This window comes from Pteropus medius, unplaced genomic scaffold (genome assembly GCF_902729225.1).
Source record: "Pteropus medius unplaced genomic scaffold, Ma_sr-lr_union100, whole genome shotgun sequence".
NCBI classification, from domain to species: Eukaryota; Metazoa; Chordata; class Mammalia; order Chiroptera; family Pteropodidae; genus Pteropus; species Pteropus medius.
Window position 1 is genome coordinate 14283113 of NW_024342473.1, and position 26197 is coordinate 14309309.

Below are 26197 nucleotides of genomic sequence, written 5' to 3' on the forward strand. Positions count from 1 at the left end.
CACACTGAATTTGAATACATTGGCTTGCAACAATCACCTGTCAATTTTTTCCCTGCTCCATATCAATTAAAAATTAACTGTATTGCCTTGTAATTAATTTGATGACTACAAATTAACTTTACTATCCAAGATAGGTTTACCTAACACTATCGGACAAATGAAGTCACAAAGACTAATGATATTCATGCTGGTCTATACATACTGTATTTCACATACAGATGTCAATTTTAGAATGTCCAAATTCACGAAAACTCAATAAGTAGAGTGCTAAATTTACCTTGCCTATTAGGTAAATACAAATAAAAGAATTCCAACAATTATTAAGATTACCAGCTGCTTAATACAATTTTTAGAAGAGGTTTTTAAAATGCATGTGCCTATGAATGCACATAATGCAATGGAAATCACCAGTAAGAGTCATTTGTTTTGTAGCTCAAAGCCAGAAAGGACATATTTTTAGAACTCACACATTGTTATCCCCTTGGCTCCTGGTGTGGTATGTTCGCCTTCCTGCAGTCTTCCCGTTCCTTAACTCCACAGCAGGCAATTCTTTGAAATAACAGCAAAACTGCTCAATGTTACTATTTTAAAAGGAAGGAAGAAAATTATTTAAAAAAAAAAATTTCATAGGACTGTAAAGAAAGTTCCATGAAACTCCACTGGGATTTTAAAAATGTGATCTTTCAATTTCTCACTTAAGTTATACTTGATGTAATCTCTTAATATAAGTTTCTTCATTAAGTTTCCTCATTTAATCCAAGAAAACAGTATAGATAATTTTGTAGAACTGAACACAGATGTTAAAGCAAAATCTCTGTTAAAAAAATCCTTAATTCTTGCCCTCTACCCTTCACCTATAGGTTGTCACTGTTTCTTTCTTCTCAGGGTGCTTGTTTCCAAGTGTCCAATAATTTCCTCAAATAAAAACCATGAACCCATCATATTGTTTAGATATACTATACATAGTAATAAAGGGAATTCAGTAGTGACTAAAATTTCTTCTCTGAGCAAAACTGGATAAGCTGAGAGACAGTACCCTTAAGGAGAGATCAAATATGGCTTCTGCTCCTAATTAGCAAGGTAGCCTTAGGAAGATAATTTATTCTGGCCTTTGATGCCTCATCAAAATCTAAAAGTATACAATTTTCAAAATAATTTATTCTACATAACTTAGGTCAGCCTTGTTGGCCATCTTATTTTTACTGCTTATCTAACATTCTGAAGATCTTCTAAACATCCACTCTTATGACCACACTTAAGACTCAACTAATTGAAAGAAGTTCTCTGAACAAGATTCCTGTAGCCCACACCATATCTATCTCACACCATATCTACCTCAGGGCCAGTGAGCTTTTAAATTTTTAAAGAGTTGTTTAAAAGGGCAGGAGGGTATAGAAGGGAGAAGAGTATGTGAGAGACTGTTATGTGGCATGAAAGATTAAAAATATTTATTTAATCTGGCCTCTCACAGAAAAAGTTTGCTGGTCTCTGCTTTAGCCTATTCAAGAAGCAATTGGAAATAAATAATAACAGCCAACAGTTATTTACTGCTAGGCACTGTTCTAATAAGCACTTTATATAAATTAGATTATTTAATCGTCCCAACTACCCTGTGAGGTAGAACCATTATCCCCAGTTTTACTGATGAGAAAGCTAAGGTACAGGGAATTGAAGTAACTTGCCCCAAACCATATGACTAGAATTAGTGGCAGCAACAGGATCTAAACCCAGGGCCTCTGCTCTTAATCATTCCACTAGAAACTAACGTCAGATAATTAAGCTCTGGCTATAACATTACCTGAGTGACTGAAGAATGGCATTCATGAAACACGTGTTCCCCAAATTCCGAAGGCCTGTGGCACAAATGGCAGTGGTGCTTCCCTGTAAAATGGGACAAGAGGCCATCAGTAATGCCAAGAGAAGGCAGACTATTTCAAACATCAAAGCAAAGCAAAGGCTTATATTTGAAACTCTAGCAACAAGTCAATTTGAAATTAGTCTTTTCCTGTCCAATTAATATTTCAAACTTGGTTTCTACTCTCTGTATTAGGTGTCTGGATATTTTTAGAAGGTTGTTTCTAATCCTGGGATTGTTCTGAATGGGAGTATCTGATGGGAGCTTATGAGTAAATCAGCATTAATAAGTACTATGCAGTACACAATGCAAAAACCAGGAAAATCCTTAAAAGAAATAAAGTTTAAGACTTACTGCCTTTACAAATTCTATTAAAACTACTACGAATTGAAAAAATATATATATATATCCCAAGTATTTCTATCTCTAAACTTTTAACTCTAAGCCATGCATAAATGACCCAATACATGTCTTCCTAGCAATAGGATATCAATCTTAAAAAACTGCCTGAACTTCCCTTAAAGTCTAAGGCTTGGTTTTCTGATTAGCTCTACAAATGCGCCACGATGTCTGAATACTACACCTGAGAAGTGAATCTACCAATTCAACTCGAAGCATCTCTGCCCATAATTTAGATGGCCAGAGAACACTTTGGCTCTTTCTTCCACAAAATCATAACACTTTAAGTGTATTTAAACATAGCTAGAATAACACCAAAGAAGTAGATACAGGGCAAAATTGCTGGTGTATTTAAAAATATTTAGTAATTTAAAAATTTTGCTAATCTATTAATGGCTCATACAGCTGGTAACAGTTATCAGAATGAGAAAGCATATTCATTTATGGTGAAGTTGTATTAATGAAGTCCTAAGAAATAAAGGACAAAAATTTCAGACTCACAGACTTTGCACTCGGGGCCTTTAATGAAAGAAAGCAAGGATCTTTGGATCCTATAGAAACGCAGTAATAAGGTACATAGGTAGGCATTAAGAACCCAATGCTTGCTAAGGCAGAGGAATAATACAGTAGTAATCTTAACGGAAGAAAGGTACTGACAGATGGACTCACTGACGTATCACACCAAGAATCATTAGTACAAGTGACAAACATTTTATAAAATATTCCAATTCCAAGGCATACACTTATAAGAGTTTATAAAGGGCAACACTAATGTTGAAGTTATAAAGCAGTGACTAGATCTCAACCAATTGTTATATTTGAATAAATTTTAATTACTTACATTCACTTTTAATAACTTGCTGTTTAGTGATGAGTTTTCCAAAAGTTTTCTTTTCCTATGCCTGTCAGCTGTGAAAGCTGAGCTATTAAAACACAAATAGTCAAAAAGACATTAATACACACCAAGATAAAGAATAAATGTGGCTGTTCTAAGTGTCTAGGGTATGGAGCTCTGGCTAGCTGCTTAGTCAGGCCAGGAAATGACCTGTTATGCCTCTGTGGCCCACAAGCATTGAAGTAACTTGAGGAGTTCCACTTCCCTTGGAAATCCCCATTGCTCCTCCCACAAGGTGGGACTGACAGCTGCCACCATCAGGTACTTCCAAGAAAAGCTGGCCAAGAAGATAAAATCTGTGTGACAATTAATCCCTCTCTACCACCACTCGATCTGCCTAATCAATTGTGAAGCTTCAAAGATGAAAACATCTATTCCTCATAATATGATTCTGTGATTTAACATTGTCTTAAATACTGTGCTACTTCTTTCTCAATTTTGTTCATTTGTCATCATAGATATAATCTCAGTCTGCAGAATGATAAATTAGAGGCATGTATAAATTCATTTGATCCAGCTATGCTACAAAGAATATTCTAAAACTAATCCTAATTAGCACAGAAATTCTGAATTAAAATTATTTAAAGTTTTCTTGATGAAAGATATTTCATCAAGATATTAAAATTTATCAGAAAGCAATTCCTATCTTCAAAGTTCACTTTAAAATTATATATCAGGAGAACTAATCTAAAGGAGGTAAAATCATCATTAAATGACACAGACTTTTAAAAGTCTGCTAAATATTTCTCATCTTCTACAAGTACCAGGCTAATCTAAAGTAAATACATAATTACTTTTCTTTCCAGAATTTCCAGAAGAACTATAATGTCTTTGGAACATCAGATCTAGTAACAGTTGCTTCAAATCTAAAAATAATCTTAAGAAACATGTCTTCAGGACTTTGTTCAAATTAAAGGGAGAAAGCACTCTGAAAAAGAGAGGAGCCCAAAGATGACAAGCCAAAAAGTACTTAACACCAAAGTGTTTTAATTAGTTTAGAATTTAAAGAAATCTATTCTTCTTTCCTTATCAGCTTTATAATCTATTTAGTCAAAGAGACATGCATAAAGACTTTGGTTAACCATAGCTATAAAGTGTTTCACTTGAAAACCGTATGTGATTTCCTCTTGGTATACAATTTAAAAACATTTTATTGGCTTTACGTTTATGTTTGCTTTTGGCATGTTCTCACAATACCTTTTATACATCAACTGTCAAAATAAATTAGATGGCACCTGATGATTGGGGGTGATTTACACAAATTTCACTTGACTCAGCAGTCATTCCAGGGCTATGCTTCTATCCACTGTAGCTTCAAAGGCATTGCTATTTGGGTTTCTGTTTAACTGCCTGAATTTTGAGTCCAATGAGTTTTATCTGAATGGCCTATTTGGCTACAGCAAGGAAATTCTATTCGCATAAGTATTTTAATTTCTTTATGATGCTAAAACATTTCACAGCTTCTTGTAATTTCAAGTGATATAAAAGGCCTAACCAAAAAAAAAAAAAAGGGGAGCTGGGATCTTGTGCTATCACATAGATGCAAAGTGCACGATAATATAATTAAGCCTAATTTCCCTTAAAAATAATGCATAAATTTTAGTGCTTCTAAGATGACCTCACATTTGATAAGAATTTTCTAATATCAAAAGTAACTCTATAATGATTTTATACTGTCTTTTTCCCTTTCCTTGCACTCCAAAATTCCCCCTTCAAATAAATTTTGTACCTTACAAACTGATAGGTTATAACTAAAAAAACAGGCTCTAGGGCCCTTGAATATGGTTTATGACAAATACTAAATAAAAGAAATACTGAGCTACATTACCATTAGCTATGGTACAGTTTCAGATTTTCAAACTCAAAGCTTTTTTCATTAATATTTCAATCACACTAAAAACATGATGAAGTTATGGAATTCATAAACAAAAATTCCACTCAAAGATCTGAAAGACCCCAGAACCCCAGTACATCCCCTTTCTTTCCCAAAGCCTATTACTTACTTTTCCAAGTTCTGTAAGTGTTCTCTGACTTTCTGTACCAGTCCCAGCTTGGTGTCATTAACCACAAAATCATCACAGCGATAACTGCAAGAAAAATATTCATCAATGTGTGTAAGGAGCTTGAGGAAACCACAGTAATGAAATCACTAAAAGGCTTGGCTGCTGCCAAGATGATCACATGGCTCTGCAGGGAGTTACTGCTGGTGGTAAGTTTAAAGAGGACTTGGAATCCACAATGGAATGTTTTTTATGAGCCTTTTTAAAAAGCCACGTAGGCAATGAACACTAGCTTCTTTTCACATTTTTATTCAAAAGCTCTTCAATTCCTTCTTTGAAAATGAAATAAGCTGTTACATGTGTTACATTCTTTTTAATGTCGCACAATATATGGAAAATGAAATAAAAAGCACCAATTCTGTTCACAAAGCTTTAAGGTGATACTTCTCAACTCAAATTAATGGAGAAATTGGGGAGAGGAGAGATTTAAATGAAAAGCAGGGAAAAGGTAACTAACCTGTAGAGATAGTTGAATTTAAAAAAAAAAATAAAGCTATACATTTTAAACATGATTTAATTAAAATAAATTGAATTCAGATGGTTAACAATGAATCTTTTCATTCAGAGGTACAAGAAAACAATGACTACATCTTTTAGGAAACCAGTAACTGCTTTGAAGAAAGTTTTTGTTTGTTTGTTTGTTTGTTTGTTTTAATTTTTTAGGCGAGGCACCCTTGGTTGACCTTACAGATTGCAAGGACATTGTCATCTTACAATCCCTTATTTTTTATTTTTGTATTTTATGCCTACAGCACCTGGTCTTCCTAAGTGAAAGAAAGATGTTTTAAGGTGTTCTTTAAAACTGATATTGTTCGTGTGCGTGTGTGTTTGTGAGAGAGAGAGAAAGACAGAGACAGACAGAGATAATGAAACTTCAACAAGTCAATAAGCAAATAATATAAGGAATCAAACAAAATAAACTTTAACTTGTACATTAGCATTCAATTTTTTTCGTGGGATAAGGCCAATTTTAACAAAAACTACTTTCATAACTACCAAAGAATAATAATAACATTGCCATTCTGAGCAAATAAAACTGAATGCATACCTATTAGTAAAAATTAAGTCATTTCTAACAAATCCAAAAACCATTTCTTACATATCTGAAACCAATCTATAAAAAACTGAGAAGAGGATGAGGGAAAGTAATTTTTTAAAAAAGATTACACACAAAAGCGTGGCTTCTATCTTTTATTTGCAGAAGTCAAAATTATTTAACATTCACCTCCCCCATTACCTGACTACCTATCCATCAATCAAGAGTCTAATCTACTCTCCAAATTCCTAGGGTTAATCCCTAACATTTCCACAAATAGCAAAACCTATCCTTACATCCTAGACTGTTTCTCTATTATCAAATACCAGCAATGTTAGGAGAATAATTATCAGCTTTATGACAAATATGTAAATAAATGAAACGTTTTAAGTCTTTGCTTCCTCTCAGCATAAATATTAAGAGAGTAAAGTCTACTCTGTTTAAATTTGGGCTTAAGGCACTTGGTTCCTCCATGAACGTTAAGCATTCATGGAAGAAGGAAATTGCATTATTAGTCTAACTCCTTATATTTTCATTTTATGTTTGCATCTATTTATGCATGTATTTCAGATAAAACAATACTCGGTTTAAAACAAAAACAACTCCAAATGCTAGTGTTCATCTTGGAAATAAAGTCTAAGAGAAAATTTAGACCACCTTTCATGTATTTACAAAATGCCCTACCATCTAATTGAAAAGTGAACCCATTAACCTCTACCAAAAAAATGGGCTTTGTTTAGAAACAAACTGTTTCATATTAAATGAAATAACTGATCCTTTTCTTATTAATTATTTTTGGCATGACATGGATTCATCCTGAAATAAAATTAACTTTACATATGTTAAAGTAGTATTTTCATATATTGAAACTTAGTTTTATTTTTGGGCTTGCTCCACTCTAACTAATCTGGCTTAACTGGGTCTAGTTGCTTCATCTCTCTGAACTTTTATCATTAAAGTTGAGTAACTTGCTGTAGTCTCTAGAGCTGTGCTAATGTGGCTAGTGCAACTGAGGAACTGAATTTTAATTTTTTAAATCAATACAAAATTTTACTTAACTGAAGCACTATAAAATATTTTTCCATTAAACACAATTTTATGGTTTCGCTTTTATTATTACATCACATAAAATACAGCATAGTGCACACATTGGGTGCATGTCATTTCTAGTATTATACATGAGCAGACCACCAATCTAGTTTGTCAACAAATGATTCAATTAAAATTATTTTTCTATGCAACAATGTATCACTAATGTGTTTTTTTGAATATTTTATGTAGACAGTATAAGTTACAGTGATACCAACGTAAATCGCAATTGGTAGTAAAATTCAAATACTTATTATTTTAACCACAACATAATTAAATTATCTTTCTAGCTTAAAAATTAGGAATGAAAAAAATTTTAACTTTCAAATGAAGGCCCACTGATGAGGCAGAATCAAGTGAAGGTATGTCACAAATTTTACAAAGAACGGCAATTATGATTTGCTACAACAGAGTAAAAATAAATCAGCTGTGTAAAAAAATGTTTCAAGATAATAAATAGAGTGAATTTTAGCAAATGCATATTAATTTAATAAGGTGTCACCTCTCAACAGTCAAATATTAATCGATGAAAAAGGCGAAGGGATTAAGAAGTACAAATTGGTAATTACAAAATAGTCATGAGGATCTAAAGTACAGCATAGGGAATATAGTCAATAATATTGTAATAACTATGTATAGTGCCAGGTGGGTACTAATCAGGGAAATCACTTTGTAAATTATATAAATGTATAACCACTATGCTGTACATCTGAAACTAATATAAAATAATACTGAACATCAACTGCAATTAAAAAAATAATGAAATTAGTCACAATCAAGAAAATTGGAATGAAATGTAGAACAAAAAAATTTTAACGATTATTAAAGGATTTGAGCTTGTACTTTTGCTCAGCTATAAAGTGGCTTGAATTATTACCCAAGAAAAAACTATTTTTAGATAGAGAAATGAAAAATTAAATTATTATTTCAGTTAAGTGAATTATGTTTAAAAATTTGAAAAGAATATAAAGAGTAATTTACAAGAAGTGAAAGATCTTTGATTGACCCACCAAGCATTTGTCAGTGAATAAAAGACCTAACAACATTAAAGATCAGTCAATTCAACATTTCAAAAATTGTAAGTACTTTTATTTTTAGCTTTAGATGAGTTTTACAAGACCAGAGATACTGGCCAATTAATATTTTTGATATGTTTTGTCTCAAATGACTTTCAAATTTACAAAGAAATCTTCATCTATTTGCAACCTGAGAAAGAATCGATCTCATATTGTGCATATTTTTTGTTTTACATCTGTCACTTTCAGCTAGATAAGAAAAAGTTTCCTATCAAGACAGACAATGGGCCAACTATGTGAGATCAAAATCTAGATTTACTGGAATTGTTTCCCTTATTATATCTGTTCCACCAAATGATAACATATAGAAAATATCTGTGCTCTGAAGTAGACTGTATTATGGATGCAGTTATTAAAATTGTTCAGTATACATGTGCAAATGCTATGAATCATCATCAGTTTATGGAACTGCTAAAAGAAATAGAAGATAATGAAGTTAATGACCACATCGTCTTTGCCAATGTTCATTACCTCAGTCATGAGTTTTACAAAGATATACTGTATTGCTAACTCTAATTCAAGATTTTCTTAAAACAAAAGAAACACCAATATTCAGTAGTCAGAGAAAAAACATCACAGTGTAATTTACATTGTTTCACCTACATCACAGTGCACATGAACAAGTTAAATTTAAAGTCCCAAGGAGAGAAAAAGCTTATTTGTGACCTAGCAAGACAGGTACAAGAATTTATGCTAAAATTTAAACTATTCATAATACAAAACAATAATAATTTTATACGTTTTTCAACATGAATAAATATACATAAAATTCCATTTATATTAACATTAAGTAAGTTGGCTGCGAAATCTATGAGAAGAATCAAAGAATGTTTTGTTGATATGGATAAATTTAGAGTCAATTTTCAGTTAATGCAGTGCCCTTTTGAATTCAATGTTGATAATACTGAGTTGTTACAAGAGTTAGTGGATTTACTTAGATGCAGTTTTGAAACTGATCTTTTTTAACTTCAGAGTCAAATCAATTGTTCGAAAAAATGAGTCAGTTTTGTCAATACAAATGCAAATATTACATAAACAGGTTTTTACACTTCATTAGAAAATTTTTAATAAATAGTGTTGGAACCTACATTTTTAACTGCAATTCTTATGACTCTTATGAAATAAAGATCAAGCATTTCTAATGAAAATTTAGCCTCTGAATAGAGCTGTGGTGTAAGTACAAAATACACAATGGATTTTTGAAGGTTTCATATTAATAAAAAATGCAAACTATAATAATTTTATATTGATTACTGGTTGACGTAATTATATTTTGGATAATGGGTTAAATAAAATTTACAATTTAAATAAGATATACAATTAAAATTAATCCACCTGTTTCTCTTTGCTTTTTTAATATGACTACTAGAAATTTTTAATTACATATGTGAGTTGTATTATTCCTGCTTGGACTGCACTGCTAGTCTAAAGGGTATCTAAGACACTATCTGCTCTTATCTATAATATGATCCCCTATCATAAAGAAGTAAGAAATATAAAACTTTATTAAACTATAAGAGATCAATTTTATGTTGGCTGGATTTCACTAGCTAAAAAAAAATTTTTTAAGTTCCCACAATTGTCCCTATTTCTCAAGAACCAATTTCAGGTTCTTTTAAAGTCACTAAGAAGGATACTACTTCTAAGATTATAACTTTTGTACCACCTGAATTTACCACACTATTGCAAGTGTCATTTGGTGATGATGATGAAAGGAAAGCACCTACTTCCACAGCTCAAAACATCAATGAGTACCTGGCACATGGTAGAGGATCAATAAATGTTAAGTTTTCTTCCCTTGTGTAACCAAGAGCTGTCACACAAGCTTCTCTAGCTGCTGCCCCCATTACCCTGTTTTGATTTCTTCTTCCTCACTGGCTCAAAGGTCAAAAGAAAATAAGAAGCAAAAGTAGAAAATACATGAGAATTTAAATGTTGTCTGGTTGCCTTAGTCTTTAGCTGTGCCACCACTTTTAAACTGTAAAATATCCCACTAATAATACTAGCATTAAAAAGTCCCAAGGCAAACAGAAGTATTTAAAGTAAACAAGTTCTAGAAATCTCTTCTTGGTTTACAATTGTGTTGAAACTATTTGGTAAGAACGATGCTTACCTCTAACATCTGAAAAAAAAATTAAGCTAATATTCTCCTTTTCGTTTTTCCTCGGGGCAGGGCAGAAATGATTTCTTCACCAGTTTTGAATAATATACATTTTTTTCTTACCTTTCTCCACTGAAATCTACTTTTCTTTCTATAATCGCCCTCAAACCCATCTTTTTATCTCCCCCATTTTTACTTTCTATTTTATACTTTGGTTATTTCTTTTGGTGTGATATCTTCCTCCCCCAACTCTCTCACATAGTGACTTTCAAATCCACAGATGTATGTGGCCAAATTAAGCTACAGTATTTGACGGTCCCCACAATGACAGCCTTGGCTATATTTTCTACTCTCACCTTTCCCTCCCAATTTTCTCTTTCACTTCAGTGTTACTTGCTATATGTTTAGATTTAAGCTTTCATCCCATATACCACCAACTCCCTTATCCTACATCTCAATATTTTCTGTGTACCACCATTCACTTGTTTAATGGCAAAAACATTCCTCACTTGGTCATCCTCATCTGTACTTTCTTTCCTCATTCTCCAAAAATGAAAATATGCAACATGGCTCAATAATTTTCTTGTCCTAAAATTTCATGTGGGTTTACTTCCTTCTAAAATTCTAATTTTAGAAACACTCGTTTCCTTCCTATTTTTGCCCTGCTCTACAAGTATCCCCTCTAATTCTAAAAAGCGAAATGGTAGGCTACGAAAAGAAATCTAATTATTTTCATCAGGCTCCTAATCAAGTTAAAAAGTAAATCATAAAACTGAGCAACACCACCCCCAATATATATATACATGTTTATGTTAATAAATTATATATGAAAGTAAATCTAATTAATGTGTGTATAATATTAAAAAAATTTTAGAAGATGAGCAAGAGTGAAAGTAAACTATTTTAAAATGTCTTGCTATTCATATCTTTATACTATCTAACCTAACAAAGTACAATACAGACATAGGGTAAGGTCTGATGTTAATGATAAAAGATATAATTCATACTTTGTATAATCCTTTAAACTTTTTGTCCAACTTATCAGATCTGATTAGTCTGTGGTTTTTACTAGATAGCCAATATTTTTACTTTGTAATGTGCTTAATGGGTTCAGAGTAGGAAAATCTGTCATCTTGCCTTTTTCTTCTTCACTAGTATTTGCATTATTATTGTTATTACCTTAAAGGATTAAAAAAATCTTTTAAAATGTGTATTCACTTCAAGAGGGTTGATTTGGTAAAATTAACTAAATCCATTAGCTAGGCAGAAAAAAACTGCAATACACTGCAAAATGTTAAAAGTGAACAAGGATGAGGACACCACTGATTCAAGACACTCCTGACACACAACCATTTAATCTACAGACCACTGGTAGCAGGTATGCTAAATATTTGCTAAGGCTTATTTTGTTTCAGATAAGAAATTTAAATAAAAGTTCTAATATTTTTTTCCCATTATTTCAAGTGAATTATTTTAGACACCACTGCACTAAAAACTAGGGCCCTTAGCACATAGCAAGTTCTCAATAAATATTTTCTTAATAAAAACAACACATTGCTATTCTGATTTTTTTTTTTGGATGTTCACATTAAGTTTGAGGATCATCATGTAAGTTAGACTGTATCAAGTAAAAGTTTTGAAGGTAAAAATTAGGGAGGAAACAGAACTGCCTTATAATACCAAGTTTTCTTCATAAAGGATTTATATCTTTGCTTTGTATCTTTCTTTAACATATGTATTAGTAAATTATATATGCAAGTAAATCTAAATTAATGTGTATAATATAAAAAAGAAAAATTTTAGATGAGCACAAGTAGAAATAAACTATTTTAAAATGTCTTGCTATTCATACCTTTACACTATATAATCTAAGAAAGTACAATACAGTTTCCTTAACATTTATTCCTAGATAGTTTACAGTTTTTTTCATTATGTTGAATGTTTGTTTATTTGTCTGGTCATTTCCATTTCTGACTGATGACTGCTAATGAAAAAAAGCTATTTTTTTTATATATATTTATCATATATCACCGTTTAAAATATTCTTATTCTAGCTGTTGTTTTCTACTAAACTCCCTTGAATTTTCAGGGCATTTTATTATGTAATTTGAAAACAAATAATTTTTTCTTCTCTTCCAATATTTATACCAATTATTTCATTTATTTACTATCTTATTTCAATGGCTGGAGCTGCCAAAACAATGTTTAATTACAGTGAGATCAGGTAAATGATAGGAAGTATTTGTCTTGGTTCTGATTTGAACGACACTTGATCTTAGCCAAAAGGCTGAGAAGTGATTCTGATTTGAACGAAAATGGCTTTAGTATTTCATCAATTAATATATGATGCTTGCTTTCTTTTGGAGGGGAAACCATCATGCTTTAATAGTTTCTTTTTACTTCAATGTTATTAGCTTTTTTAAAAATCAAAAATAGTTTACTTATAAATTTTTTTGTTTGTTTCTAATAGTATCATAATCTGGGGTTTCCTTTAATAATAAATATGTCAGCAGACTTCAGGTGAAATTAACTCAGTAATTATATAATTTTTCTTTTTGATACATCCTACTGGGTTAGATTATCTTTAAGTTATAATAGCTTTTAATTTAATTAGTGAAACTACCTTATTTTCTTTTGGAGTTTCTATCACATTTTTATCTTAAGGTTTTAAATGTTTTATAAGAACATGTACAATAGACTAGTGATTACCAGAGGGGTAGAAGGTAGATGAGATAAAAGGGGTCAAATATGCGGTGACAGAAAGAAATCTAACTATGGGCAGTGAACATACAATGCAAAATACATATGACTTAATGTTGAATTGTACACTTGAAACTTATTGGATTGTGTTAACCAATATCACCATAATAAAAAAAATAATAAAAGTTTTATAACATTAATATTCTCAAGGTTAAATTTTAATAGATTGAGGCTGTATTGTCTAATATAATAGCCACCAGCCATATGTGGCAATTTAACTTATATTAATTAAAACAAAACATTCCTGAAGTCCAACTAGCCACTTTTAATTGCTCAAGTGGCACAGATGTCACACCCAAAACAGAAAAATCTCTTTCTTGGCTTTAAAATTCTAAGGCTTTTTTCCATTCCTGTTAGTAGCACTATTGAAGCTACCCGTCATAAGGTTCCACATCATATTATTAAAGAACTAATATTCCTAAACCAAACCATTCTCCACCCATCTGAAACACGAAGCAATCAGCATACAAATGAACTTCATTTTTTATGCAACAGTAAATAAAAAAGTCCTTTAATCTACTGGCTACAAGGCATTCTTTACACAGTGTCATGTATAATACTATCCCCCCCCAAAAAGAAACTTTTATGCAAAAAGTACCCTCGAGAAGGGGACAATGGCAGATCCATCATTAAGTTTTAAATTTCTTTTCATTCCCTTGAATAATATTTTGATATCTAGCGGCAAATTTGACCTCTGGTTTTATTCTAAATGACAGGTATAATACAGGGGGAAAAAAAAGTTAATATTCTAGTAATTTCATCTACTTCAAATCAAGAAATTAAGATCAAAAAGAACTCTTTTAGAAAGCAAACTTATTTTTAGATTTGCCTTCATTAAATTCTGATGTAGTGCCATCGAATAAGCCAATTTTAGAAAACTGGACGAATATCTGCAGAGAAAACCCATATCCTTTGTTAAAAGCAGAGAAGTACCAGCTTTTATTAAGAACGAGCCTTTTTTGTTTTCAGACCACCTCTATTAAATGGTTTCTTTTTAAACTTCAACACACTGTTTTTAAACAAACAACTCTTCCTGTTCTCTAATCTTTACACCACTGAAAATTTGTTTCCAAATAGTTTATAAGGACAGTCAACAAAAGCTTTTTCCCCTTTTATTTTTAATCTCAACTGCCTTTGAAAATGATTCAGTAACGATTTAAGCCCATAAATAAAAGTTTTATTAGTTTTAATTAAAACCGCTACTATTATAGGTGTTTAAAATCTGAATACAAATCTTTTTTTCTAGACAAATGAACTGATTTACATTTCATAATATTTCTTTGTTTGAAATACTTTAAAACATTTCCCTTCATAATATTTCTTTGTTTGAAATACTTTAAAACATTTCCCTGACAAGAAGGAAAAAATCTAGTAATTTAAGTTTTAATATTCCTTTCATACTTTTGCTTTCTCAGAGATTCAGCTATTGTTGATAAGGATCAAAGTTGACAAGACTATGTCAGATGTCAAAAATTATTTGTTTGGTATTTTAAATCTATTAACTCAAAATGTCTATCTACATCAAATCAAATCAAAGTTCCTAATTTTAACCTTTGTTTCTATTTGATACAATAATGTATACCATATACAATTCTATTTGTATTAATGAGGAGAGAAATTGGTGTAGTATGAAAGAAAATATTACTTAACAAACAATGAAATTAAATGCTAGCCCTTGAAAGAAAATCCTGGTAAGATTTTAATTTTTATTGAAATCTTCACTTACCTCCAACAGCTCAGTAAACATGACTTATCTACTAAAGGAGTGGGTTTGTATCAAATCAAAATAATTCCCTTTGGTGTTGCTTTCCCACTTTTAAAATAGTGACCCACTTTATGTCGTTCCGTTTGGTTAATATGTGCTTCTTCCAGATGCCCAGTTTATATCAGAAGTGAAGGAAGCTGCTCTGCAAGACTGTCCCTCTTGGGAGGTAAATGAAATAACTCACATATGCCATGATTTTAGGTCTTCAGGAAAATTGTTCTGTGACCCAAGATGATCAGAGGGCACAATATCACAGATTTGGTATAACATTCTCCATTTTGGGGAGATAGTTAACATAATTCAATCTTTCTAACATACACTATTCTGTACCAGACAATGAGTACTGTGGAAGATACAAAGATCTGATACATGGTTCCTGGAGTCCTCAAGGATATTTACAAATATCTAATGTGCAGCAGAAAATTACAAGCACCTCAAGAACTACAAGTTTAGGAGAAATTACATCCAGCTACAATTGGATCTAGGAGTAGGGTATGGAGGCAGTTTAGTGATAACTGCATAAAGGATATGCAAACATAGGACAGGGCAGAGACTCTTGGAAAAGAAAGGATAGAAAAACTAAGCCTCAGAGTATGTTTCACTTTGAGCAAAGAGCTTAGAAGAGATGGAAAAGGAGCTTTAACATTAGCTAAAGTCAAAATATTTTGACTACAAGCATAACAATTAAAAACGAAACCGGTTAAACCTAATACACCAATATTTTACCTCTGAAGCAAATTATCTGATCTAACCGCAAGAAATTTATGTACAAAGAAAATTTACAAACAGTGACATTACTAAAGTGCACTGGAAAATAACACATATATACACACCCCATACAGAAAAAAGAAATCTTTTTTTGTTCTGTAATCATAGCGAGGTGTGGGGAAAATTTTAATTTAAACTACAGCTTCGTCAGTTTACAACTATCACAGATTCCTTTTAGGCCCCCACTGTAATGCTACAGGGTTAGTCCCTGGCATTTTGTTCTCAAACCCACAACTGAGACAGTAATGACCAGCTGCAGCTCCCTTCCTGCATTTCAGAAGCTCTGGGTGTCTACACACTTGCAGCTCTGTATAGCTTCACACAAAAGACTGGCAATTGGCCAAGAAGCCTCCGCCGGTGTATATTATTCCCCAAGGTTCAAGATCTGCCATTTAACTCCAATTCAGCCATAAAAACGACATGTACTTTAGCACACTAAAAAATTAAATTCCAATTCTATTTAATAAAGGTATTCCTCCAAAATGCAATATACAAAGATATTAAAGTATATAATCTATATTTTAAAAGAGACCTGAATGTAATTCCACTACATTAAGATAATTTTAATTCTTAAAATTTCCTAAAAAAAATTACTATTCCCTCATAATCCTCATAATCTTACCAATAGCAAGAAAACCTATCACACACATTTTACTGTATTTCCAAGCCTCTCAATTAAGCATTTCATGCACATTGCTAACTGAAAATCAAGGATAAATGACCAATGTTACCCCAATAAACTTAATTTTTTAAAAAATAAATGGGAAATGGATTAAAAGCTACTGAGCTGTACATTTTAAAACTTTGTGTTATGTGAATTTTATCCCATTAAAGCTATTAGCAAAAAAAAAAAAAGAATAAATGTTTTCAGGTTGGTATGACCTATAACAATTATTGAGATAGATACCTCAGGAATGATCTTATTTTCTGCTGTCTAAAGAGAAATACACTGTTACAGAAACGTGGTTCTGTCAATTAGGTAACTATATGATTCTAGTATGTAAGTTTCCTAAGGGAATGGGGGAAAAACTTATGAGAACACTTTAATAGCTTGGCTAATAACTCTCATAGAAAGGAATGTTTTACAAGAGCAAATAACAATAAACTGACCATTAGGCCTTCTGTGAAAATCTTGAGAATATTTTCATTTTTAATGAAATCTTCATCTACCTCTAGCTTCTCTCTCTTCCAGGTCTGGACATCTTTCACACAAAGAATCACTGAAATAGGAGTGATCTAAATGACTGAACCTTAAGATGTTTTATTCAATAGCCACAATTTAAAATAATGTTAAACATATAAAAATTTAAAAGACTTGGGAAGCCAACTGACCTTGTTTCTTCCTTTTGATGAACACTTTTCACAATACAATTAGCAACTAATCAGCACACAACTTCAGTAGGAAGTATGAATCAAATGTGGTATTTGGACTTTAAATCCCCATCCCTGCCTAGTACTGCCTTCATGTGACAGTGAAGAGCTGTATGGCAAACAAACAAACAAACAAACAAATACTCCAAAGAGATCCTTTAAATGGCTTTTTCTTCCTTCAATGTCAAAAACCTTTTGATTTGCGAGGTTTGTAAACTGATGAAAACAAGTAAAGAATTATAATTTACTAATCAAGGAAAGAAATTTGCTACACACTGAAGTTCAAACTATAAAATACAATGACTTTTTCTGAGCATAGCAAATGGATACGGATTGTTAAACACCACTGTAACCTAAATAACCTAGATCTAAGTAATCACAAAAATAGATACTTAACTTTATTATCATTTATAATTCAGTGGCCCCCAAACTTTTTGGCACCAGGAACCAGTGTTCCTATGAGAATCTAATGCCTGATGATCTGAAGTGGAGCTGAGAAGGTGATGCTAAGCTGGGGAGCGGCAGCAAATACAGATGAAGCTTCACTTGCTTGCCGCTCACCTCTGCTGTGTGGCCCAGTTCCTACCAAGTCATGTACCAGTACTGGTCTGCGGCCCAAGGGTTGGGGACCCCGATTTATATGAAACAGACATGTTATCTTATAAAAAGAGAATAAGGCCTCCAATCTCTTTCTAAAGGATGTGATATTTTTTTTAAAAAATACCTACACCTGAAATTCTTGACATTTACAGAAGAGAATGGAATTGTGTTGGGAGATGGAGAATGTCAAAATAACTTTTTAAACAAACAAGTTAAAAATTTAAGATGATGTAACAATGTTAACTTGTGCAGCAGGAACATAGGTTTTGTTTTTTGTTTTTTTTTTTGAACATGCATTTTTATCATGTTATTCTTCAATTAAAAACAAGAAAATTAAGGAATTATAATGAACAACAATAAAGAAATAGATACTTTTCATTTCCCTGAAGCTAACTGGAATGAATAAGAACAGGAGGTGAGAAAGAAGATGAGGCCTAGAAGTTGAAAAGAACAATGCAAAATAAAATCTGAATGAATAGGGCAGGTATTCCTGATAGCTCCAGTCCCCTGTGAATCCTAACAGAACTAAAAAGAGGTAATGGCAGTAGCAACTGAATTAGAGATTGGTGGGGAAAAGGAGCAAGAGAAATGAGAAAACACTTGTCCACTCATAGTAAGAAATATTATTTCCAGAAAAATATTAATACTTACCAGTATGTACTGTAGCTACTACAATCCATACACACTGTGTGCTGAGCTTTATCTTGTTTTTCTGATTTCTTATGGTTGGTTAAGGGTACTTGTGCATCTTCATAATGTTTTTTTGCATGGCCATTCACATACCTTACAAAAACCAAACGAAAATTTTTTTTAATCTAAATATTGCTTTGGAAGTTAAAATAGTAGATGATGATAAAATTAGATGGTAATCAAATCAAAATGAGAAAAAAATTCTTTCTTATAAGTGCATTCAATCATTTAGTGATTTATTAAGCTTTGTGCTTAAAATATGTTTTGCAATCAAATACGACTGTCAACTTTTAATTACAGTATATACAAGACTAGGGCCAGGAAAGGAATTATCTATGCAAATCAGTTTCAATACTACTGACATTATTACTTACAACTCCTTTAGAGATGCTTTTGCTATAGCTATTTTCTTTTTTTTACGCCTTTCTCAGAATGCCAACTCCCAACTTAGGTTATTATCAAAGACAACCTTTGTAAACTAAATTACTCAACCACTTCCCACAGGGCTGTAGGCTCTGCTTGGGTTGCTGCTTAATATAAAATGTGAGAGCCAGATATGGAAACAGAATAATCTTCCACCTCTTTTGCATCAATATGGCTTCAGATCTTTTATTCACACGCTTGAATAATCAGCTCCACTCATACGGAAACACATTTGTTTAGAAACAATCCAAACAAAACACAAATCATCTTAAGCTTATATAAACTGTTATTTCTCCACATGCACAGAGATCATCAAAGGTTGACTATATGTATGAGAATTTTGTAACACTTTCCAACTCAGATTTAGTAAATCATTGTTATGGAAAGCAAAATGAAATTGAAATAAGGGTTCGTATGCACAAGGTGTGCACCCAAATTCATCTACACTTTCGCCTACTATACAATGCTGTAACTGACCACTACTGTGAAGACCCTTATAAAACAAAACCTCCCAGTGCCTAAAAAGCAGTCAATTTGTAGAAGGCAAGACCTAACTGAGAACTCAGAACAGTCAAAACCAATGTTGGTTAAAGGGTACCAAAATAAACATGCTCAGAGAGTTAAGGTGATATTTTTGTCGTGAGGCATCTTTATTGTGCCAGGAGCAACACTTACCTTGGGGAAAGAAAGACAGCTGTGGTAAGTTTGGGAGAATCAACTTCAAGCCCAGTCTCCCTATCCCAGGAATTTGGAAGCAACAGAGGTACTATTAACCTCAACTCAGAATCTGATCACCTTTCCCATTTTTTCACTGAAGTAAACATAATCAACATTTGTGACTATATGGTCTTCTGTCCACAAAAGTGGACTAAAATGAATTTTAAAACAAAATAATGATTAAAAGTATAAACTTAAAACTAGACTGTTTCGGTTCAGAAGTAAGCTTTGTCACATGCTAGCCATGTGAGCTTGGGTGAGTCACTTAACCTTGTGCTTATGTTTTCTCATTTGTAAAATGGATATTACAGTACTCATATTTCATGAATTGCTAGGTGATTAAATTAAGTAATCCATGGCTTAGAATACAATCATGAATAAATGAATACTAGCAATTATTTTATTTGTATTTTTTATATGCTTAACTACTATTTATTCAGAATCCAAACATAATTGCTTAGAAAGTGGTCATATTAAGCATATACTTTGAGAAGACAGCACTTTGCAGGTCAAGAAACATCCAATATTTAATTTAAAAGGTAAACTCCAAGTTACAATATAGTTTAATATCTAATGAGCGCAACTTCCTATGCCATGAAAAGCAATAATAGCAGTATTTATAATGAGAAGTACCTTTGGAATTAAAGAAAAAGCAATACTGAACAATAACAATAAAGGCATTGCTACTTTCAAAACGGATTATTTGTACATACTACACAGTTTATTTAGCCACCACACTGCAGTTTCCAAATACAGTAGATGTTTTAAGTAAGAAATGATAAAGTAAGCAGTGTATTACTGCAGATATTAAGATTAGCAATATTTTGGCAATATTCAAATACATCAGTCAGAAGTTAACAGTGATGTATAAACTGGCTAACATAAAGATAAATATTTTCCTCATCTAATTTTAGATTTTAACTTGACAATCTGGTCTAAAAAGGACAAATATCAATACATATGTCACACATTTCTAACAATCACAAAAATTTGAAAAATAACAAGTTGAATGGTAATCATGAAGACCAATAGAATATACAACTCAAATATACTACTGATAAACTATGTTTCCTAGTTGAAAGAATATTCAAGACTTCCTTGAAGATAAGTGATATAAAATTACTGTAAAATCAGAATCCTTGGCAATCAGGGATTATATAATAAAAGAAAATTATTATGTAATCACAAAATCAGCTATGTAAAATATAGATCCAAATGCAAGCTACTCTCATCTGTTTAATCTACTTAATCATATTTCTCTGAAACTATGTCCAATTTCTAAATTTATGAGTGCTTGCAATTGGAAACAGACTACCTGCAGAGACTAGAAAATTTTCCATTTATTTTTCTAAAACCTGCTTAGAGAATTGTTTGTTGCTTGCTATTAAGAACATTAATCTCTCCAATTTGAGAGTTTGTCAGGTCTTTTTGTTGGCACATGACCTTCAAGATTTAGGTTGTAGAGCACTATGAGACAACTGGAGAACAGAACTATATAAATTTTATTGCATTATAATTCTCACCTCTCAAAATCTAGGAGAGGAATCTGTCTCTTCAAGTGCAGAATTTAAGTGCTTCTACTTTTCTTCTTTTTTAAAAAAATGTTATCTGTACAAAGTATTTTCAGGTTCCCCAAATCCTAGAGATTTCAAAACCACAACAGCCAAAATTAAGATATGCAGTTAACATTTTCCAAGGGTACTCTTAAGTGTACATGGAAAAAAAATACTCAATTGCAGGGCTCAATATGTGAAAAATCAAAAATTAACTGAACAAAAATGTTCTTGTCATGCAATGAGGGTTTGAAAACAATGGTGAAACAGTCCTGATAAATGCTATAGATTTTAGCCTGTGACTTAGTATGATTTCTCATCTCCTTGCTGCTAAGCTTTTAACTCTGAAGCAAATTCAAAGTGGATTTTCTCAGCTAAAAGAGCAATAAATATAAATGTGCTACTGCCAGGCTAAAAGAACACAAAAGTTGATATTTATTTCAGTTTGTGTTAAAAGAGTTACTAAAGTTTCTAAGTAACATCATTTTGAAGCCAAGAACTGGGGAGAAAATGCTCTAGCTTGAACTGGGATGGGGTTGAGGGTAGAGTGGGAAGTTAAGTCTCTGGAAAGCAAATGTCTTCATGGAACAATACAACTTTGGGTACATCTGAGTAATTAATTATGAACTTTACAGTGACAGCATTTCAAGGGAATTCCTTTGTCTGTAAATATTTTAGTGTTTTGTTTTATCTTCAGAAGAATGATGTGATATCTAGGATATGAATCAAAAGTCAGTAAAGGTGGAGATGGGGTAGATAAGAAGTGAAACAAGACTGGCTGGCTATGTGTTGATGATTGTTGAAACTGGGTTATGAAAATATGGAATTCAATTATACTATCTCTCTACTTTTGTATATGCTTAATTAAATTTACCCTAATAAAAGGTTTAAAAAACAACCATAAGGTAAACTTTTATTTAAAGATTTCAAAGTTCCCTTATTTCATCTTTTTGATTACTAAATTTAAATTATCTTGATCATCAAATGAAGTCTTCTGAGTGTCAATATAAAGGATTTTCCACCACCCCCCCATATTTCCTTCAGTTGTATCAGTGAAAGGGGAGGGAAATCTTATAGAGAATTACATACTATGATTAAGCTATGATGCTAAATAATTCCAAATCAATATACCTTTGACACAAAGCTTAAGGGCAAATTAAAAAAATCAAGTAGTAAGTAATAAGTATGTCACCTACCTTCCACAGTGGACACTTGAACAAGTCAAACAGACCCAGGGGCTTTTGTTGGACCTGCACACTAACAAAAAGAAAAATACACAATATACCAATTGTATCACATTGTTTTCAAATTTCTCCCCTAATCTGTAATATCATATCCTGTGATTAAGTTATAAATTCCATGGCAGCTTAGATGTACTGAAATCACAAATCCCTGCTTTGTAAATACATTTACTGGCTGCCTAATTAAAGTTACACTGAAAAGAATTTAAACGCACGTTCCACAACAGCTGCTCATTTTAATTGTTGACTCAACTCAAAATAGTTTAATTAAAAGTTAAACCCATATTCACTTTTTTCCTTTATTGCTTATTCTTTTTACCACAGTCTCCAACAAGTTAATGACAGTCTATTTTCTCATTAAAAACTTTTTTTTTTAAAGTCTAATATCACATGTCTTTGCTGTTCAGATCATATACTATTATAAAGGACAACTTTTTCGGTTTATTTCATGAGAGGCATAATCTAAGAATACAACTAGATAAGCCCAGTTCTTCCCAAATTACTGTCACAGTTACATAAAATATAATTCTAAATAAGACAACTGCATGTAATTCTTGCTAAGAGTGTAATCAGAACATTATTTTAGTTTATTATGGGATGGGGCAGGCAAAAAGGGCTATAAACACTTTTAAAATATTAATTACAATTTTGCTTGCCGTCTACTCACTCTATTTTTTTAAAAAGCCCAATAAATATAACAATGATTTTCAAAAGGTAAGGGATATAAAAATCACTTGGAAAGCTTTTCAAAACACATATGTTCTACTCAAGCAGAGACACCTACGCTGGGGTGGGGACAGAAGGACAAAGAACATGTGTATTTTGAGAAAAGCAGCTTCCCAGATGACTCCCTAATAATACAACTCCTTGAGAACCACTAGTCAGCCTCCTAGGGGCATAGGAGGGGCACCACAGAACAACCACACACTCAGAATTATGGTAAATTCACTGTCTAGCACATAACATGTGCTCAATAAACATCTGTTGAAAGAAAGTTTAAATTCTTGGTTTAAGATACTAAGCTCTTCCAAAATCTGGTTCCTATTGTATTGCTCTTGCCTTATACATCACAACAGGGCTTTCTCACTGTTAAGAAAAATTAAACATAACTGGGAATAAGGTGAATCAAGAACTGTAAACCCTTTCAATACATAATGAAACATTTTTAATAGGTCCTCCAAAAGATATTTTATTACAGTACCATTGTTTGATCTGCTATTATTTACCATTGATTAGGACCCAAATTCTATGAAGTTAAGGTAAATTTGTAGATTTTCATTTGGCAGAGATCATTTCTGTCCAGCAGACTCCAAAGGTTATGGTTTTACTATCCTATAGGACGTTAACCAATTTTGTATCTAGTTTAGCAATTTATTTCAATGTTCTTTCTTCAATGTCTACATATACTCAATTCTTCAAATGCTCCTGGAAATAGTTTTATCATGCTGCTGGTTTCCTAATAATGACTTAAATAAATCTACAACATATGTTCATTCTGTATTTGTCTGAGAGGGGAGGAAGGGGCTAAGAAGAATAAAAGCACAGTGATATACTGACCAAGGGACTCTGCCTTTCTGGCCAGCACAGGGCTCTATTTTTGAATATAAAAACTTTGAGTAGTAAAATCCCCTTCCAGTTAGCCAACAGCCCTTTCTTAAGAGAATTCACACATTTACATTAATTGCCACTGCCATCCTGAAGGCATCTGAGTTTTTGACTCAGTTGGGTCCAATTTTGTTATATGTTTATGTAAGCTGCATGACAGAAAGGCTAAGAAGAATATCTGCCAAACTGCTAACAACAATTATTTTAGGCAGCTACATGAGAAGATTATTTTGTGAGGGAGATTGTTGGCTTTTTATTTGTACGCCGCTGTGGTATTTCATTTATATCAACAAGAATACATTGTTTTTATAGTTTAAAAAGAAAGTCCTAAAAAACATTTTAAAAAATTTAGATAACAGCTTACATAAAACAAGTATTCATATAATTTGGAAAACTGAAAAACTACAAATCTTATCGTTTGTTCCTCTGGCAAATCTCTTTTTCTCTTTGTAAATATTAAGAAACACTGGAAAAATATAAAAACAACAACAATGACAACAGCAACAACGAACCTGATGTTTAGTATTATCCTGAAATAAATAATTACAATAGTAAGGCCCAAGTTTTTAACTATTTAGAGTTGTTGTTTTTTTAATTATAAAGATATTTTTCCCTCTTTTAAATGAGGAAAAGAAAATCTGGAGCAAAATTACTATTACTTCTGTGTATTTCTTACCAAGTGTTTTTTTTTCTAACCCTATAGTTGTAAATATATACACAATACATACAATTTTGTGATCTAATTGTTCCACTATAAGTACACTGAATATTTTTTTTCTTGTTATTGAATTTAGAACAGTGTATTCTATATCTAGTCTTATACTATATTTCAATTACCTCGTAGAGTTTTGTTAATTTTTTAATTTCTCGATTTCAAATTTTAAAAAAGGTAACCTAAGGCAACAGGGAAGAGGAATGTGGAGTATGTGTGGGGTTTATTTTGGGGTGATGAAAATGTCTTAGAATTAGATAGAGGTAGTAGTTGTAGATGTACTAAGTACCACTGAATTATTCACTTTTAAATGGCTAATTTTATGTTATGTGAATTGCGTCTCAGTAAAATAAATAAGTAGATAAATAAATAAATGGGCACTTAAGACAGGGATGAGGAGAGATAAAAGGAACTAACGTATTGACTTTCGAAAACATTGAAAACAAGTGACTGTGCCTTTTAACGAATCTCAAAAGAAAGACCACATTCTAAGTCAAGAAACCTGATTTCTTCTGTCATGAATATTTATAATAAGTGAAGACTTAATGTATGATAGGACAGTTGGTCTTGGCTATTTAAATGACAGTAATCTGAGGACTTAATACTTTCACACCAGAAAAACATATGAAGGCTAGGAAGCTATAGAGAGTAGAGTATGATGGGGCATTCTAAAGCCATTTATTGCACTGCTTTGGAGAATATTCATTTTGTCTATACACACACCTTATCTAAATTAGGAACCTTTAATGTAACCAAGACAATTATAAAATGGAATGAAAAAAATACTGGCTTTAAACTAATTCTCAATTATTAAGAACATGTCATAGTATAAATAAGAGTACTACAAATAATCTCAAAATCATTTATTTTAATCACCTTAAAAGGAAATATTATAAAAAGGCAGTCTCAATTTATAGACAGGTGAGTTCAAAGTTTATCTGCAGGATAAACCCATTTCCATGGGAACAGCATTAGAACTCTTCGGGCTCTTCTATAATGCTACATGAGCCATAATATAACTGAAATTTTTAAGAAATATATAATAAAATCATAATCAATAAAATATTTAAGCTATGGATATACTATCCATTTAGTAAAACAAAAATATTAAACTAAAGGATTTTTAATTTTTTTTTTAAACTTATATGTTAGTTCTTGAGAAAAAGAATAGTATAGATAGAAACTTGTAGAAATTCAAAAAGAAAAATCTGAGAATTTATAAGGACTCTTTTTATTACACCTAATTATACTTCAAGGTGACGTCAAGACAAGGAAGCCATGCAGTGTATTTCTCACACTGGTACACTTGGCCACAGCAAGGTCACTGGATCTCATTAATGGAGTCTTGTCTTCTTTTACTCAGATTATAAAATTTCCTCAAAGTTAATCTCTCCTTCTGCAGTCTCTCCTGTTTGCTTAGATTCTTCCAGCCCACCATCTTTTCTCAGTCCCTGGACACTTCAGCTCGAAGGCTAGTACTA

At 32.0% G+C, this 26197-nt stretch overlaps 1 protein-coding gene across 3 annotated transcripts in view; it reads right to left on the reverse strand.

Annotated features, from left to right (window-relative positions):
• Window positions 1-26197, reverse strand: part of USP3 (ubiquitin specific peptidase 3) — an 80406-nt gene that overhangs the window by 32995 nt on the left and 21214 nt on the right. For 2 of the 3 annotated variants that reach the window (XM_039865363.1, XM_039865366.1), the window contains 6 exons: window positions 22355-22415; window positions 18427-18558; window positions 5153-5236; window positions 3096-3177; window positions 1799-1881; window positions 468-581 (listed from right to left, as the gene is read on the reverse strand). In XM_039865363.1, coding sequence (XP_039721297.1) covers window positions 468-581; window positions 1799-1881; window positions 3096-3177; window positions 5153-5236; window positions 18427-18558; window positions 22355-22415 — 556 coding nt within the window. Of the gene's footprint in view, window positions 1-467; window positions 582-1798; window positions 1882-3095; window positions 3178-5152; window positions 5237-18426; window positions 18559-21128; window positions 21245-22354; window positions 22416-26197 lie in introns of all 3 variants that reach the window. The other variant, XM_039865364.1, reaches the window with a different exon arrangement.